The following is a 16,617-nucleotide window of genomic DNA, read 5'->3' on the forward strand; positions in this document are numbered from 1 at the left end:
TGGCCGGTACTAGCGTTGAAACGCGACTTGTAACCACACCTTAAAGGGGAGGGGACAGCGGAGGACCCGAGCCCTTTAAGACAAGGCGGGCTGGGGCCTGCCCCTTTAAGGGCGGGGCGTCCGACGGCTGAATCTGAGCCCCAGATTACCTTGAGTTTCCGTCACCCGCAGCGAGCGGCGGCTCCCAGGCTGGGTCCGGGTGCTCGGCGGGCGGCGGCGGCCTCATCACCCCCCGCTCGTCCTCCCCGGACCCGGAGACACCCTCGCCCCGCCCCAGTCATGCTGAGCAGAGTATGGAAGCAGCTGACTACGAAGTGCTATCCGTGCGAGAGCAGCTGTTCCACGACAGGGTCCGCGAGTGCATCGTGAGTGCGGGACCTTGGGCGGGAAGGGGCCGGGCCGAGGTGGGAGGGGCGCGGGCAGTGGTGGAGACGGGGAAGTCCTGCCGCCTGGGCTCGGAGCGCCTCGGACCCCCGCGAGGGCCGGGGCTACGGTTGGCGAACTCCTGAGTCGGGTGGGCTGGGTCCCTGGGCCTCCGTAAACAAAGCCGCCTGGTTTCCGTTCCTGGGCTGCTCGCCCCTCCCCCCCGCCCCCTTCTACCCCACCCCGGTGGGCGTTCCTGGCGGTGGGTCCTCTAGTGTGGAAAATCTATCTATCTGATCGTCCCGAGAGGGATGGTCTAGCTGGTTGTGCGTGTTCCCCTTGAAAGTAGATGGAGGGCAGTCGTAGCTGATGTTGGAACGAAGGGAGACCCGAGTCACATTGAGCAGTTAAACTAGGGAAGTGCAGGGGTGGCGCGAGGGAAGAGATGGGGGTGGGATGCGGGGGGGGGGGATGAGGCGGGTCCTCCATCGAAGGCAGAAAGTAATCGTGTCCGAAACGGGTTGTAAGATGTGGCGTTGGAGAAACACTCAAGGTTCCCCTTCAGTTGTAGTTGTTTGTTGTCATTCGTGCTGTGACTGAATCCTGGGCCTCTGGCATGCAGCATGCCAAAACACAAGCCAACGCAATGACACACACCCCACTCCGCTTCCTGATCATTTGTTTGACGCTCTGGAGGTCTGGGCTTCCAGCTTTCCAGCCTTCCAGCCGTTCAGGGAGTTCTCCTTGGTGGGGGTGGGGCGGCCCGCAGTGGTCCTGAGCACATGGAGTCTGTGTTCCTTATACCCTCAGGGCAACCTAGAATTGCCACGGAACCTTCCAGACAGCCGGGCACTGCTCCATAGGAGCACCCCAGTGGAACTTAGGGAAGTCTGCTTTGGGGCCCGTTTTGAATGCTCATCTCCCTGTCTGCTGTTTCTCCCACATACTAAATGAAGGGACGGTCTTGGAGGAGTGGAAATAAATCTTACTGAATTGAGGCTGAGCTTTAGGCTACCCGTATGCGTGCTTAGATTGAAGAAAGGACAGAGGGAAATAGGATGTACCTATGTCTGACTGGAAAATACAAGTGTACGGCCCCAGGTGTGAGAATCAAGTAGCATCCCTTACGTGTTTTTTGGGAGAGGGACACACTGGGACATTGTTGCGTATCCTGGAGCCACATCCAGGCCTTGAGATACCAACAACCAGGAGGGGTGAGACCTCAGATCTGCCTGTAAAATGTCTCTGCCTTCTAAGCTATTAGCTTAGGACATCAGCACCAGCCAAGGGCAGCTGAAGGTTTCCAGTGCCTCCCCCACGTGGCTCCCTTCTAGAAGCTAGAAAACAACATAGGTAGGGGGTGGTGGCCCCTGCCCTTTAATCTCAGCACTGGGGAGACAGAAGCAGGTGGCTCTCTGAGTTTGAGGCCAGCCTGGTCTACAGAGGGAGTTCCAAGACAGCCAGGGTTACATGGAGAAAAACCAGAGAGAGAGAGAGAGAGAGAGAGAGAGAGAGAGAGAGAGAGAGAGAGAGTACAGCCTAGCCTCTGCTGGAAGTGGGTGGAACTCCAAGCCTGACCCTTTGATCTCTTCTGCCTTCTTGGCTGTTACACAACTTCAGGGCCGAGTGGGGCAGAACACCGTGCTGTAAAAGTGCAGCCACAGTCTTAGCTGTTCCTTCTGTGGAGAGTCCCTAAGTCAGTCAAAAGCTGCAACTTTCTTCTAGACACAGAAGTTTCTTGGTCTCTCCTTGTCGCTGTACAGATTTCCTGTAGAGTCAGCTCCTCTTGGAGACTAGAAGACACATGAGATTGATCTTGTCTTTGCCTACCTCAAATGCAGTGACATATATGTCTTCTACAACTTTGGGGTTGTGGACATACTGATGAATCTGTCCTATCAGCTGGGAGCCTAACCACTCAGGGCCGTGAGTAGGTCCTGGAAGTTACTTGTGGTAGGGTCTCAGGATCGACTGCTTTTAAAGTGACAGATAACCAGCTCTGGAAATGCTGGGCCTGACTAAAGACTTCTCTTAGGCTCAATGGGCTCTAGTTTGCCACAGAGCAGACCTGATGCTTCAGGCCGTGAATGAATAAGCAGGGTAGAAGCTCTGATCTGGTGGATAAAGGTGATTCTTACACAGTCGCTCCTGGACCGTATGTTGTCATGACAGCAACTGGAGTTGAGTAAGAGGACAGGCCAAGACAATCTAGACATTTTTTTCCTCAAGCCTGTTACTTTTCCAGAATGTTCTCGAAGTCAGCCTCTCTCATTCTGGCCTGATTAGCACTGGATCCTTCTTCAGGCCCCCGATAGCTTAACTAGAGGGAAGGCACCAGTGGGGAATCGAGAATCCTGGGATCCGTGGGGCTTTATACTGAGGGCCTTGCGGGTGCGGCTGTGCTGGCGCCTCTAGCGGGGCTCATTCCGGTTGCTTTTTGCCGCAGATCTCAATACTTCTGTTTGCAACACTCTACATCCTCTGCCATATCTTCCTGACCCGCTTCAAGAAGCCTGCTGAGTTCACCACAGGTACTTTGACTTCCCTGCCTTCAGCCAGAGTTCCAGTTGCCATGGAGCCAGCCTCAGAGGAGTGGGTGATGGTGCCTGCTGGGAGGGGAAAGACAGCTCTACTGGGCCATTCTCAGCCCCTGCTCTTCCACAGGCGGAGCTGAGTGGTGGTAGCAAGTCTGTATATGGAAAATCAGCAAGCTCCGGGCACCTCACACAGCACTCATGTCTCCCTCTTCTCTCTTTTGTTACTTAATTACTTTCTTTGCGTATTTTTTTAAAGATTTATCTATTATATGAGTGCTCTATCTGTGTATACACGTGCACACCAGAAGAGGGCACCAGATCTCATTACAGATGGTTGTGAGCCATCATGTGGGTGCTGGGAATTGAACTCAGGACCTCTGGGAAAGCAGACAGTGTTCTTAACCTCTGAGCCATCTCTCCAGCCCTCCTTCTTAGTTTTATAGCCAACATCTCATATAGTCCTGGCTGGCCTCAGACTCTCTGTGTAGCTAAGGGTGACCTTGAACGCCTGTCTTTTACCTCCCAAATACTGGGCTTCATAGTGTCATGGTGGCATCACTGTCTATGTAGCTTTTCTTCCCCTCCCCCCCATTTCTTTTCTTTTTTCCTTTTCTTTTTTTTTCTGAGACAGGGTTTCCTTTTGTATCCCTAGTTATTCTGGAACTCACTCTGTAGACTTGGCTGGCCGGAACTCACAGTGATCCACCTGCCTCTGCCTCCCGAGTGCTGGGATTAAAGACGTGCACCCCGGGCTGGAGAGATGGCTCAGAGGTTAAGAGCACTGGCTGCTCTTCCAAAGGTCCTGAGTTCAATTCCCAGCAACCACATGGTGGCTCACAAACATCTGTAATAAGATCTAGCGCCCTCTGTACATGCAGACAGAACACTATATACATAATAAATAAATAAATCTTAAAAAAAAAAAAGAGAGAGACGTGTGCCGCCACCACCTGGCATCCAAGTAGCTTTTCTCATCCTCAGTGTCTTCTTACAAACTGGGCATAATGAGGTCCAGCGGTGCCTTGTCACTGGGAGGACCAGATGAGGGCCATTTGTGAATCTGAAGTGAGCAGCTGCAGGATGAATGTCCTGGGCATATGTTTTGGGTCATCTCCTCCCCTAGTGCTCTCCCACTGAGACCAAGCACTTCCCAAGGTTTGGTGATGGTGGCCTTTCTCTTGGTAGAGAGACTGAATATTCTCAGACTGTGGCTTTGCATCCCATAGGCCTCTGATGGGAACAGAAAACACACTTTGTTTCAGAGCCTTGACCCAACCTGCTCAGATACCCAGCCACACTGTCTACATTAATGTTCTTCCCTTGGGGACTTTTCTTTGGGAGTCCCCTCTTTTCCCTGTAGCACGTGTCTCCCTTCTACCCAGTCACTGACCTGAACAGCCTCATAGACTGCAATTTGTTTATTGTATCTAAGCCTATATAAAGAGGAACCTGTTATAATAGCCATGATGGGGAGGAGGGGAGTTTGAGGCTTATATTCTGTGGACAGAGGACCACTGCTTACTAAACCACCTTGGTTGGAGAACAGGTTGTCGGGTTTATAGTGTACAATGTCCTGAACCCTCTTTGAGCATCGTCTTCTGGGGTGGGGGCGGAGCCTCCCAGAGCTGCCCACTGATGTCCTGCTGCCTCCCTGTCTGTCTCTTGCAGTCGATGATGAAGATGCCACAGTTAACAAGATCGCGTGAGTGTCTCTACCCTCAGCACTGGCCCCAGTGACTTTTACATGCTGGGATCTGGAAAGCCCCCTTGAGGAGCGGGGAGAAGGAACTGTCCCCCATCCAATAGAGAAAGAGTTTCTACTTCCCTCCTATTTCTGGCTTCTTCCAGCTTTACCTCATCCCAGGGATGCTCAGAAAAGCTGCTGGTCCTGTCTCCCTGGTTAGGCCAGGGGCTTCATGATGAGGATATTGGCTGGCGCTGAGTCACCAGGAAATGGGTTCAGCTTGGCCTCACCTCCCAACTGTCAGTGAGGGTGGGGAATGGAAGGGAAACAGGCCGATGGGAACAGAACAGGGTTTGGTGAAGATTAAAAGCCCCTGGAGGATCAGAGGAGCCCTATCTCAACCTGCCGCCCACCCCAAACAAAACCCCACAAAGACTGCTTGGCCCTAAGGAAGCCCTCGTGGTTGGCGGTGTCATTCTCCAGCAGCACACACAGCGATGTGGCCTGAGGGCAGCATATTCTCCTTTTGCAAATGTGTTTCCAGCTGGCACAGGCCTTGCTGGTGAGGTTGGGTTTTAGCTTGCTTTATCCTCCGTGACGATGCCCTTCCTAAACGGCAGGACCATGTGAAGTGCTGGAGCTCCTGTCCTTACAGAAAAGGCAAGCTCGGGACTCAAGCTCTGAGCAGAGAGGAGGCGCCACACCTCTTGTTAGCATCCCTGGCATTCCCTAGACTAGTGACATGGCAGGTGATCAGGTGCGCATCCCATGGGCCAGGGTTGCCCTGTAGGCAAGGACTGACTAGGGTAGGAAGGCAGGAGGCAGAGCCCAGCTCCATAGCGCCTTCCTATTGCTACAGCTGGCTTAGCAAAGAACTGACTTCCAGGGCAGTGGGGCTGGGGACTGGCTTGGCCTGACCTCCTCCCCTCGTAGGCTGGAGCTGTGCACCTTCACCCTGGCCGTCGCCCTGGGCGCTGTCTTACTCCTGCCCTTCTCCATCATCAGCAATGAGGTGCTGCTCTCATTGCCACGGAACTACTACATACAATGGCTCAATGGCTCCCTCATCCATGGTATGTGGCTCTGCACTGCACTGGGGTGGGGAGCAGGGCAGCTATCAGGCAGACCCAGGCTAGACCCTTGGGCTAGCCAGTTCGCCCACCCATTGGGGGCCACTTCCCCATTGATTGGCCTCCTTAATGAGCAAATCTGCTTTCTTTTTGGCTTTAGGTCTTTGGAACCTCGTCTTTCTTTTCTCCAACCTGTCCCTCATCTTCCTCATGCCCTTTGCATATTTCTTCACAGAGTCTGAGGGCTTTGCTGGCTCCAGAAAGGTAAGCAGAGGAAATATTAGTCAACCCAAGCCAGAAGCAGAACTCTGATTTAGGGAGTTGGCATAGGAGATAATTTGCAGACTTCAGTCAGAGTTAAGGGATGGAACAAGGACAGGGCTGTAGCAACATGAAGAGGAGTCATTGTCGCCCCAAGCCTGTGGGGCAGAGGGAAGAAATCATATCTAGGACCCACTGGTGCTTTAAATTGAGACTATGGGATCATTTAGCAGAAGAGTTGTGGTCTTTCTGTTGTAGCTGCTCCTGGAAAGCGTTAGCCAAAGGTGAGAGGGAGCATAGGAAATCCAGGCTTGCATCAGGCTCGGGATGCAGTCGTGCTGACCCCTCCTCCTTGCCGGTCTCTTCCTCCTGCAGGGTGTCCTCGCCCGGGTCTACGAAACAGTGGTAATGCTGGTACTCCTCACTCTGCTTGTGCTGGGCATGGTGTGGGTGGCGTCAGCCATCGTGGACAACGACAAGGCCAGCAGGGAGTCACTCTATGGTAAGAGTTGAGCTTTCTGTTGCTGTGTTAAAGGGGGAACAATTTGGGCTCATGGCTCCATGGGTTTCAGGCCGTGGTCTTTCAGCCCTGATTCTTGGGCTATGGTGAAGTGGAACCTCATGCCCTACAAAGCTTACAAATCATAGATGGCCAAAGCTACGACCCAGTCACTCCCTAAAAGCACCACCTTTGCAAATCGCATTGGGAACCAAGCGTTCAACAATCAAGTTTGTTTGTTTGTTTGTTCAAAACAGGGTTTCTCTGTGTGGCCCTGGCTGTCCTAGACTCACACTGTAGACCAGGCTGGCCTTGAACTCACAGCAATCCACCTGCCTCTGCCTCTCTGGGTACTGGGATTAAAGGTATGTGCCACCACACCTGGCTGCAGACATTCAAGGTTTTTTTGGGGGGGGGGCGTTTCAAGACAGGGTCTCTCTGTGTTAACCTTGGCTGTCCTGGACTTGCTTTGTAGACTAGGCGGGCCTCGAACTCACAGTGATCCACCTGCCTCTGCCTCCCAAGTGCTGGGATTAAAGGTGTGTACCACCCCCACCTGGCTCCTGACATTCAAGATTTTTTTTCTTTTTTTGGGGGGGGGAGGTTACGAGACAGGATCTCTCTGTTAGCCCTGGCTGTCCTGGACTCGCTTTGTAGACCAGGCTGGCCTCGAACTCACAGTGATCCGCCCGCCTCTGCCTCCCAAGTGCTAGGATTAAAAGCGCGCGCCACCACACCTGGCCCACCGACATTCAAGTTTTAAAAGACCATTTTATATCTAAACTAAAACAGAGCTCTAGCTTTTCCCTCTTTTTTTAAAGATTTACTTTTGTGTGTACAGATGTTTTTCTTGTATGCATGTCTGTGCTCCACATCTATGCATTGGCAAAATAAACCAGAAGAGGGCGTCAGATCCTCTGGACCTGGAGTTACAGGTGGTTGTGAGCTGGCTTGTGGGTGCTGGGAACTGAACGTGGGAAGAGCAACCAGTGCTCTTAATTACTGAGCCACGTCTCCAGCCCCATCCTACCTCCTCTTAAGACCTCAGGAGACTAAGTCAGGGAACTCCTTGTATAGTGAGCCACAGGCAAGAGCCCAGGCAGTGGTGGCGCACACCTTTAATCCCAGCACTTGGGAGGCAGAGGCAGGCAGATCGCTGTGAGTTTGAGGCCAGCCTGGTCTACAAAGAGTGTTCCAGGACAGCCAAAGCTGCACAGAGAAACCCTGTCTCAAAAAAACAAAACAGTACTGGCTCTTTAGTTGGCCATGTGCATTTGATCAACTGTGGTTCTCTTAAAGCGTGAAGACTGGCTCCACTTCTGTAGGCTAAAGTTCCAAACCGATGGACTTTGGACACATCCACCATATAGAAAATTCCCTTGGGCCCACAGAATGATTTAAAAAATAGTCAGCCAGGCATGGTAGCACACAGTTTTAATCCCAGCATTTATGAGGCTGAGGCAGGTGGATCTCTGGGAGTTCCAGGCCAGCCAGGACTACTAGAGAGACCCTGTTAAAAAATAAATAAGTAATGGATATCCAGTTGTTCACTGTAAAGCCCAGGTGGTGGTTGAAATCTTTCCACCTCAACCTCCCGGTTCTCCTGGGATTACAGGCATGTGCCACCACACCCGGCTGACACTTTCATCTGAATATCTGCCTTGTTTGACAGGGGAGAGGATCTGGCCGCCAGGACCAGACAGCAGCTGGGCCTTCTTTTTTTTTTTTTTTTTGGTTTTTCGAGACAGGGTTTCTCTGTGTTAGCCTTGGCTGTCCTGGACTCACTTTGTAGACCAGGCTGGCCTCCAACTCACAGCGATCCACCCGCCTCTGCCTCCCGAGTGTTGGGATTAAAGGCATGCGCCACCACGTCCAGCCAGGCCTTCTATATAAACTAGGATCCCTAGTTTCCCCATCACTCTACCTCTAACCCTAGGCCAGCTTTCCTTGAGAGTGTGTGCATGTGCGTGTGTATGTGTGTTACTTGCCTATAGCCTGTAGGTGTTTGTGCTGAGTTTTTGTCTAGGCCCTGAGCCCTGTTACCTCCTAGTAATCAGGAGCTGTAAGACAGCCTGACGTGCCTTTTCTTGTCCTTAGACTTCTGGGAGTACTACCTCCCCTATCTCTACTCCTGCATCTCCTTCCTGGGAGTCCTGCTGCTCCTGGGTGAGTGGCAGAGTCTGGGAGGGAAAGAGCATCTTGGGCTCCAGCAGTCAGGTGGAAGGAGGAGGACTGGGCAGTGGGTGGGGTGGGGGGAAGTGAAGAGTCCGAGAGGTGACTGAACCTCCCTTGTCCCTACAGTGTGCACTCCACTAGGTCTCGCCCGCATGTTCTCCGTCACTGGGAAGTTGCTGGTCAAGCCTCGGGTATGTCATCCTCCTTGCCTCTTGTGCACCTGAGGCCAAACCGTGAAATGGACCTACAGTTGTGCAAGGCCACACTCCTGCTTGCCTTCTTTGTCCTTTCCCCATCACTGGGGCTGGTCAGAATGCAAGGAATTGGAAGGCATAGGAGCAGCCGCGGTCCAGGAGCCTCTCACAGCCCCTCCCTCTCTCCTGCCCTCAGCTTCTAGAAGACCTGGAAGAACAGCTCAACTGTTCAGCCTTTGAGGAGGCAGCTCTGACTCGGAGGATCTGCAGTGAGTTTAAGTCCTTCCTTGCTCTTGCTTGGGTGCTGGCCTGGTAAGGGCTGAGGCCTGGAGGAAGTGTGTGTGTGTTCTCCCCCTTAGACCCCACCTCCTGCTGGTTGCCTTTGGACATGGAGCTGCTGCACAGACAGGTCCTGGCTCTGCAGGCCCAGAGGGTCCTCCTGGGTATGTGCACTGGGAGCTTCCCAGGGAGAAGGCCCCTGTCCTAAGTACTTACTGACCACCTCCCACCCCTGCACAGAAAAGCGGCGGAAGGCGTCGGCCTGGCAGCGGAACCTCGGCTACCCTCTGGCCATGCTGTGCCTGCTGGTGCTGACGGTGGGTTTCGTAGCCATGTGGGGATGGGGAGGAAGTGGGTCCCTGGTACTTTAGCTTCCTCAGGGAGGAAAGATGTACGGATGTACGTTGCCATGGTTGCAGAGGATTCCTGTCAGATGTGTCCTGGCCTGTGCTAAGAACATTAATTTCCACGTTGTGGATGGAGAAACACAACTGACTTCCCCAAATCACACACAGTCAGTGGGAGCGAACACAGACTTACAGTGGAGTGAAAATAAAGGTGGAAAGCTAGTGTCTGAATTAGGGCTTCAGGAGGAATCTTAGGGGAAAAGGTACCTTTTTGTAGGCCATCTCCTGTGTGGGCTTTGCAACCATTAGTCAGGTGCTCTGCAGAACTACGCCTCGCCCCATAGGTAGACCCTTTTTTTGTGTGTGGGAAGGAGGTGGCACATGTTTTGAGACAAGGTTTCTCTGTGTAGCTTTGGCTGACCTGGACTCTTTGTAGACCAGGCTGGCCTTGAACTCACAAAGATCCACCTGCCTCTGCCTCCCAAGTGCTGGAATTTCAGGTGTGCGCCCAGCAGTGTACTCTCTCTAGTCAGGCTTTTGCAGTTCATCTGCAAGCAGCAACCTCCAGGAGGTCCCCAAAGCTGCATGGTCGCAGAGTCATTCTTGTAAACTGGAAATGCTAAACTAAAGAGAATGCTCCTAACACTGCTCAGAGCACAGCTGGGGGCTGGCCTGGGGATGGTGGGACTTGGTGACCTTGCTGCCCACAGGGCCTGTCTGTGCTTATTGTGGCCGTCCATATCCTGGAGCTGCTCATCGATGAGGCCGCCATGCCGAGAGGCATGCAGGTAAGGGGGGCGTGCAGGCAAGGGGGGGGTGTGCAGGCAAGGGGGGGTGTGCAGGTAAGGGGGGCATGCAAGTAAGGGGGCGTGCAGGTTAAGAGAGTGAGGGGCATGCAGATAAGGGGGCATGCAGGTAAGTGGTGGAGGTTGTGGGGGGGCCAGGGGCGCTGGCTGTCTTTCCATCACTTCTGGAGAGGGCTTAGTTAAGAAAGGCCGGGGAAGCTGAGTATGTGTCTCATGCTGTTATCCCCGTGCTTAGGAGGCTGAAACAGCTGGAATGCCACAAGTTTCAGGCCAGAATGGGCTACCCAGGGAGAGTTCTACCAGCTTGTACTACAGCATAAGACCCTGTCTTAAAAGGGGGAAAGGGGAGGCTGGAGAGAGAGACAGAGAGACAGAAGTCAAGGACAGATAGATGGAAGACTGGGTGGTGCTGGTAGTCATAGTGGGACTGCCCCTCAACAATGGCACCCTGCCCCCACAGGACGCCTCACTGGGCCAGGTCTCCTTCTCCAAACTGGGATCCTTCGGTGCCATCATCCAGGTCGTACTGATCTTGTATCCTTCTGGAAGCTCCTCCTTCTGGCCCCTGCAGGCGTCCACATTCATATGCACATACCCACAACTAAATCTATGTCTTGTTTACTTGTTTATTCATCTTTAGTCTATGTGCAGTGATGTTTTGCCTGCTTGTACGTCTGTGTGAGGGTGTTGGAACCCTGGAACTGGAGTTACAGACAGTTGTGAGCGGCCATGTGGGTGCTGGGAATTGAACCTGGGTCCTCTGAGCAGCAAATGCTCTTAAACCACTTGCTGGGCCATCTCTCCGGCCCTAAAAAGTATTGTTTCAAAAAGATGGTTCAGTGGGTAAAAGTGCCTGCTACGCAAGAAGACTGGCACCCTGAGTTCCGTCCCTGGGAACTCACAGTGGCATGAGAGAACTGACCCCTGAAAGTTGTCCTCTGCCCCTCCCCCATTACATGTGTGTGCTGTGGCATGTACATACACATGAATACAACATAATAGTAGATAACACTAATGTGGAGAATGATAGGGGACACCCAGCCTGACCTGTGGCCCCTGCACATACATGCGCGTGCACCACACAGAAAAGCGGGGTTTTTTTTTTGTTGTTGTTTTTTTTTGAGACAGGGTTTCTCTGTGTAGCCTTGGCTGTCCTAGACTCACTTTGTAGACCAGGCTGGCCTCGAACTCACAGTGATCCGCCTGCCTCTGCCTCCCAAGTGCTGGGATTAAAGGCGTGCGCCACCACCGCCCGGCCTAAAAGCGGGGTCTTGAAAGGGGTCCAAGAAGTCCATTTTCTGACAGAGGCAGCCGTTACTAGAAGCTGGCCGGTTCTTCCCTAACCCAGTGGCAGTTACCTGATGGTGTCCTCGGTTGTGGGCTTCTACAGCTCTCCGCTCTTCCGAAGCCTGAGGCCTAGGTGGCATGACACAGCTATGACACAGGTAGCTAGGAGGGCACCTCTGGGTGTGGGTGAGAACTGGTGTTGGCGACTTGCACACTCGTGCGGGCACACACAGCCCAGGCTGTCCTCAAACTCACAGAGGTCTACCTGTGTCTTCTGGGATTAAAGGCATGCGCCACCATGCCCAATAGCACTGACACCTCTTCCTGCCTTTGCCTCTTTCTTTTCTCACCCAGATAATTGGGAACTGTGTCTGCCTCCTGGTCCTAAGCTCAGCACTTCCTGTCTTCTCTAGAACCCTTGGTAAGTAGTGAAAAGGGGGGGATCAGCAGTGGGTCGGGGGAGACTGACTCCCTTGGTTTAAAAATGAGGCGCAGTCCAGGCAGTGGTGGTGCACGCCTTTAATCCCAGCACTCGGGAGGCAGAGGCAGGCGCATTGCTGTGAGTTCGCATCCAGCCTGGTCTACAAAAAGAGTTCCAGGACAGCCATGGCAATCACACAGAAAAACTCTGTCTGGAAAGCCAAAAAATAAAAAATAGGGGCTGGAGAGATGGCTCAGAGGTTAGGAGCAACCACTGTCTGCCCTTCCAAAGGTCATGAGTTCAACTCCCAGGAACCACATGGTGGCTCATGACCATCTATAATGAGATCTGGTGCCTTCTTGTGGCAGGCAGGCACAAATGCAGACAGAATACTATATAAATAATAAATAAAAATTTTTAAAATTTAATTAAAAATGATTTTCAAAGGCCAGTCTAAACTTATTAGAGAGTTTCAGGCCTCATCTACACCGGGAGACCGTATAACAAAACAAAGCTGCCAGGGTCTGACTAATCATCCTGCTTCAGCCTCCATCGTGCTGGGATTATGTTTTAAAGATTTATTGTTTTATTTGTATAAGTGTTTTGCCTGTATGTATATGCACATCCTACATGCCTGGTGCCCGTGGAAAGCACAAGAGGAGATTACATGCCCTGGAACTGGCGGTGTGGATGGCTGTGAGCACCAGTGGCTGCTGGGCGCTGATCTAAGGGCAACAAGTGCTCTTCACTACTGAGTCTTCTCTCCAGCCTCAGAATGAGAAAAATGGAGTTGCAGATGGTTGTGAGCCACCATCTGGGCGCTGGGAATCAAACCTGGGTCCTCTAAAAGAGTAGCCAGTGAGCTGGAGCGATGGCTCAGAGGTTAAGAACACTGGCTGTTCTTCCAAAGGTCCTGACTTCAATTCCCAGCAACCACATGGTGGCTCACAAGCATCTATAATGTGATCTGATGCCCTCTTCTGGCATGCAGGTGTACATGCAGACAGAACACTGTATAAATAATAAATAAATAAATCTTTAAAAAAATAAAAAATAGGCCAGGCGTGGTGGTACATGCCTTTAATCCCAGCACTCGGGAGGCAGAGGCAGGTGGAACCCTGTCTAAAAATAAAAATAGAATGAAATAAAATAAAAAGAATAGCCAGTGAAGTTTTTTTGTTTGTTTGTTTTTTCTGAGACAGGGTTTCTCTGTATAGCCTTGGCTGTCCTGGACTCACTTTGTAGACCAGGCTGGCATTGAACTCACAGTGATCTGCCTGCCTCTGCCTCCTGAATACTGGGATTAAAGATGTGTGCCACCATGCCTGGCTCTTTCTTTTAATTTTTAAAGTTACATTTATTTTATGTGTGGACAACTTGCAGGAGTTGCTTCTTTCCTCATACCATGTGGGGAATTGAACTCAGGTTGTCAACTTGGCAACAAGTATCTGCCCCACCCCCACCCCACCCCCACCACCTCCCTTGGCCCCAATTTTATACTCTTTGGATTAGGAATGTTCAACTTGTGCTTTCTCTTCTATGCCATAGTGATTTGGAGGAAATTGGGTTTATTGTTCCCTTAATTCCTAGAGATACTCACTGAGTGAAAAGACAGAAGCCAGACCGTGGTGGCACACACCTTTAATCCCAGCACTTGGGAGACAGCCTCCCCCCCCCAAAAAAGACGGGTGCACTAGGAATGTGTATTTAAATGGGGTTCAGGCCTTTGACTTGAGCATTGTGATGGGGGATACAGAGGGAGTTAGGCACAGTGGCTGACACTTGCAGTCCTGGGGAGCTGGGGGCAAAAGAATCACAAGTTGTTCATCATCCTCGGCTACAAAGTGCTGCCAGGCTGGAATGCAGAAGAGAGAAAGGGGAGGGGTCCTAATAGTGCCTGGCACAAAGAAATACTGTGTGTGTCACCTTAATTGTTATGGCCCCACTGTTTTGTCTCTTTCAAGTTGAGGCCCAGAGTAATGAACTTGCCCTATGTTACCCAGCTGTGGAGGTGGAGCTGGCATAAGAAACGGCCTGATGGCCGGGCGTGGTGGCACACACCTTTAATCCCAGCACTCGGGAGGCAGAGGCAGGTGGATCACTGTGAGTTCGAGGCCAGCCTGGTCTACAAAGTGAGTCCAGGACAGCCAAGGCTACACAGAGAAACCCTGTCTCAAAAACAAAACAAAACAAAACAAAAGAAATGGCCTGATGGCAGTTTGCACTCTGTTCTTTCAGTCTCTTAGCTCCTGATCTGTGCACTAATGAAAACTTAATGGCCAGCTTGTAGAATCTCAGCTAGGAACCACTTGTGATCCTGGCAGTTCCTAGAGATACCTGAGGCTAGAGGCAGCTGGCTGAATGGAAAGATGCAAGTGTCTGGAGGGAGGAGAAATTAGTGAATTTAGCTGCTACTGTGTTCAGGAGTCCTGAGCTGGCCTTGGAATGGGCTTAATATGGGCACAGCAGATGCTGGCAGCTGTGACGCTCAGGTGTGGCCACTAGGAGGCAGCAGAAAGCTGGGCTCCTTCGAGGAGAGGGCTTGGGGCGTTCCACCTTCTCATAATGGACTTTGTACTCAGGACTGACTCGCTTTGACCTGCTGGGTGACTTTGGACGCTTCAACTGGCTAGGCAATTTCTACATCGTGTTCCTCTACAATGCAGCCTTTGCCGGCCTCACCACCCTGTGTCTGGTGAGGACCTTCACTGCAGCTGTGAGGGCAGAACTGCTCCGAGCCTTTGGTAAGGGACGTGTTCTGACCCAGTGGTGGCCCCACAGGCGTGCTACCTGCAGGTCGCCTGACTCATTTACCCATTGTATACCCTGGCTGCCTCACCTGCCAGCAGCCATGTCCTCTTGTGACTGCTGACCTTCTCTTTTCCAGGGCTGGACAGACTGCCGCTACCTGTCTCTGGTTTCCCCCGGGCTTCTAGGAAGAAACAGCATTAGTGACCTCCAGCTGGAGGCTGAGAAGGAGAAAAGCAACACTGCCTAGGCCTGGAGGCCAGCTCTCGGGTGGCTGGACGCAGGGCCTGGAATCTGAGAGGGTGGGTGGCAGGAGGGAGTTGAACCATCTGCACTGTTGCATAATCTGAGCCAGAGTTTGGGACCCCCCCTCACCTCCTGCCTTTCAGATGTAGCTGTGGCCTCCCTCAGCCTGGGGTAGAGCTGGGGGGCTGGCTCTAGTTCCTGGTCCCAAACACGTTTACACATCAGTCTGCCTCAATCCTGTTCCAGGCAGTGCCTGAAGCCATGTTTACACAATTTGATGTGCAATAGGGTGGGGGGTGGGGGGCACTGGGTCAGGGGTAGGCTCTGGACACAGCTGTCTTCCTTGCCGCTGGCCCAGCAGAGCCGAAGCACTGTGCTGTCCTGTGGAGGGCTTTGGACCACTGGAGAGACCAAGGGTGCAGGCAGGAAGAGGCCGCGCTCATCAGCAATAAAGTTGATCCAGGGTTTCTTTGTTTTTTGTAAAAAGCCTGTGTCTGTCTGTCTGAAAACCCTGGTCCCAGCTAGCCCTGAGTCTACCAACTAGGAGAAACTGTCCTTTCTCTCCCCTCTGCCTGAATTCCTTACCCCTGTGGCGCTGGAGATCTGGTGTCAGGTCAGAAGGTTCTGCTGAGGAGGCTGTTCTTCTCATAGCTTTACTTAAAGTAGGCTGTCTCCTCCTTTAACCCCAGCACTCAGGAGGTAGAGGCAGGCGGATCTCTCTGAGTTGGAGGCCAGCCTGGTCTACAAGGTGAGTCTAGGACAGCCAAGGCTACACAGAAAAATTCTGTCTAAAAACAAAAAACAAAACAAAACAAAAAAACCAAAAAGAACCCACCCAGGGGCTGGAGAGATGTTAAGGGCACTGGTTGCTCTTCCAAACATCCTGAGTTAATTCCCAGCAACCAGGTGGTGGTTCACAACCATCTATAATGAGATCTGGTGCCCTCTTCTGGCCTGCTGGCTTGCATGCAGGCAGAATGCTGTATTTAAAAACAAACAAACAAGCCGGGCGTGGTGGTGCATGCCTTTAATCCCAGCACTCGGGAGGCAGAGGCAGGCGGATCGCTGTGAGTTCGAGGCCAGCCTGATCTACACAGAGAGTCCAGGACAGCCAAGGTTACACAGAGAAACCCTGTCTCGCAAAAACCAAAAGTAAATAAATAAAATAAAATAAAAATAAAAACAAACAAAAAGAACCCGCCCAAAACTTGGCTAGTCTTCCCGACACTCCCTGCTGCTTGGGGCTTTGTTTCTACACCTTGGGAAATGGGTTACGAGGGCACAAACGTAAGATGCCGTCCTCTGTCCACCACACCTCCAGCCCTGACCCCCTGTCAAGTGACACCTCAGAACCTGGGTTCGGTTCAGTTTGTAAAGGCTGCCACTTCCTTGATGTCCTCCTATGTTGAAGGAAGGAACAAACCTGTAGACCTCCGCAGATTGTACATTGTGTAACTTCAAAGGCCACCACTTCCTCCATAGTTACATACAATTTCTGTTCTTTGAGACAGGGTCTGACTGTATAGCCCCTGGCTGTCCTGGAGCTCACAAAGATCCATATGCCTCTGCCTGTTCAGTGCTATCTAGCCCTAGAATATTTTAAATTTCTATTATTAGGTTTTCAAGACGTTCCGGGGCTTTTCTGTGTAGCCCTGGCTGTCTTGGAACTCAAAAGATCCGACTTGCTTCTGCCTCTGCTG

At 52.1% G+C, this 16,617-nt stretch overlaps 1 protein-coding gene across 2 annotated transcripts; it reads left to right on the top strand.

The window, feature by feature from the left end:
- The first annotated feature begins 127 nt into the window (after window positions 1-127).
- On the top strand, window positions 128-15,403 carry LMBR1L (limb development membrane protein 1 like). 2 transcript variants are annotated; one of them, XM_084747848.1, is made up of 17 exons: window positions 128-365; window positions 2,779-2,894; window positions 4,569-4,602; window positions 5,518-5,657; window positions 5,815-5,918; window positions 6,291-6,417; window positions 8,512-8,580; window positions 8,716-8,780; window positions 8,980-9,052; window positions 9,143-9,226; window positions 9,303-9,379; window positions 10,120-10,197; window positions 10,676-10,749; window positions 11,570-11,660; window positions 11,857-11,923; window positions 14,506-14,667; window positions 14,811-15,403. In XM_084747848.1, exons 1-17 carry the CDS (start codon window positions 280-282, stop codon window positions 14,873-14,875), a joined length of 1,512 nt encoding a protein of 503 aa, XP_084603974.1. In that variant the 5' UTR covers window positions 128-279; the 3' UTR covers window positions 14,876-15,403. The 2 variants fall into 2 exon arrangements, with proteins under 2 accessions (XP_084603974.1, XP_084603973.1); XM_084747847.1 differs by having other exon boundaries at window positions 135-365; window positions 2,810-2,894.
- Window positions 15,404-16,617: the final 1,214 nt, after the last annotated feature.

Source organism: Acomys minous (assembly GCF_964271855.1).
Source record: "Acomys minous genome assembly, chromosome: 12".
Taxonomy (NCBI): domain Eukaryota; kingdom Metazoa; phylum Chordata; class Mammalia; order Rodentia; family Muridae; genus Acomys; species Acomys minous.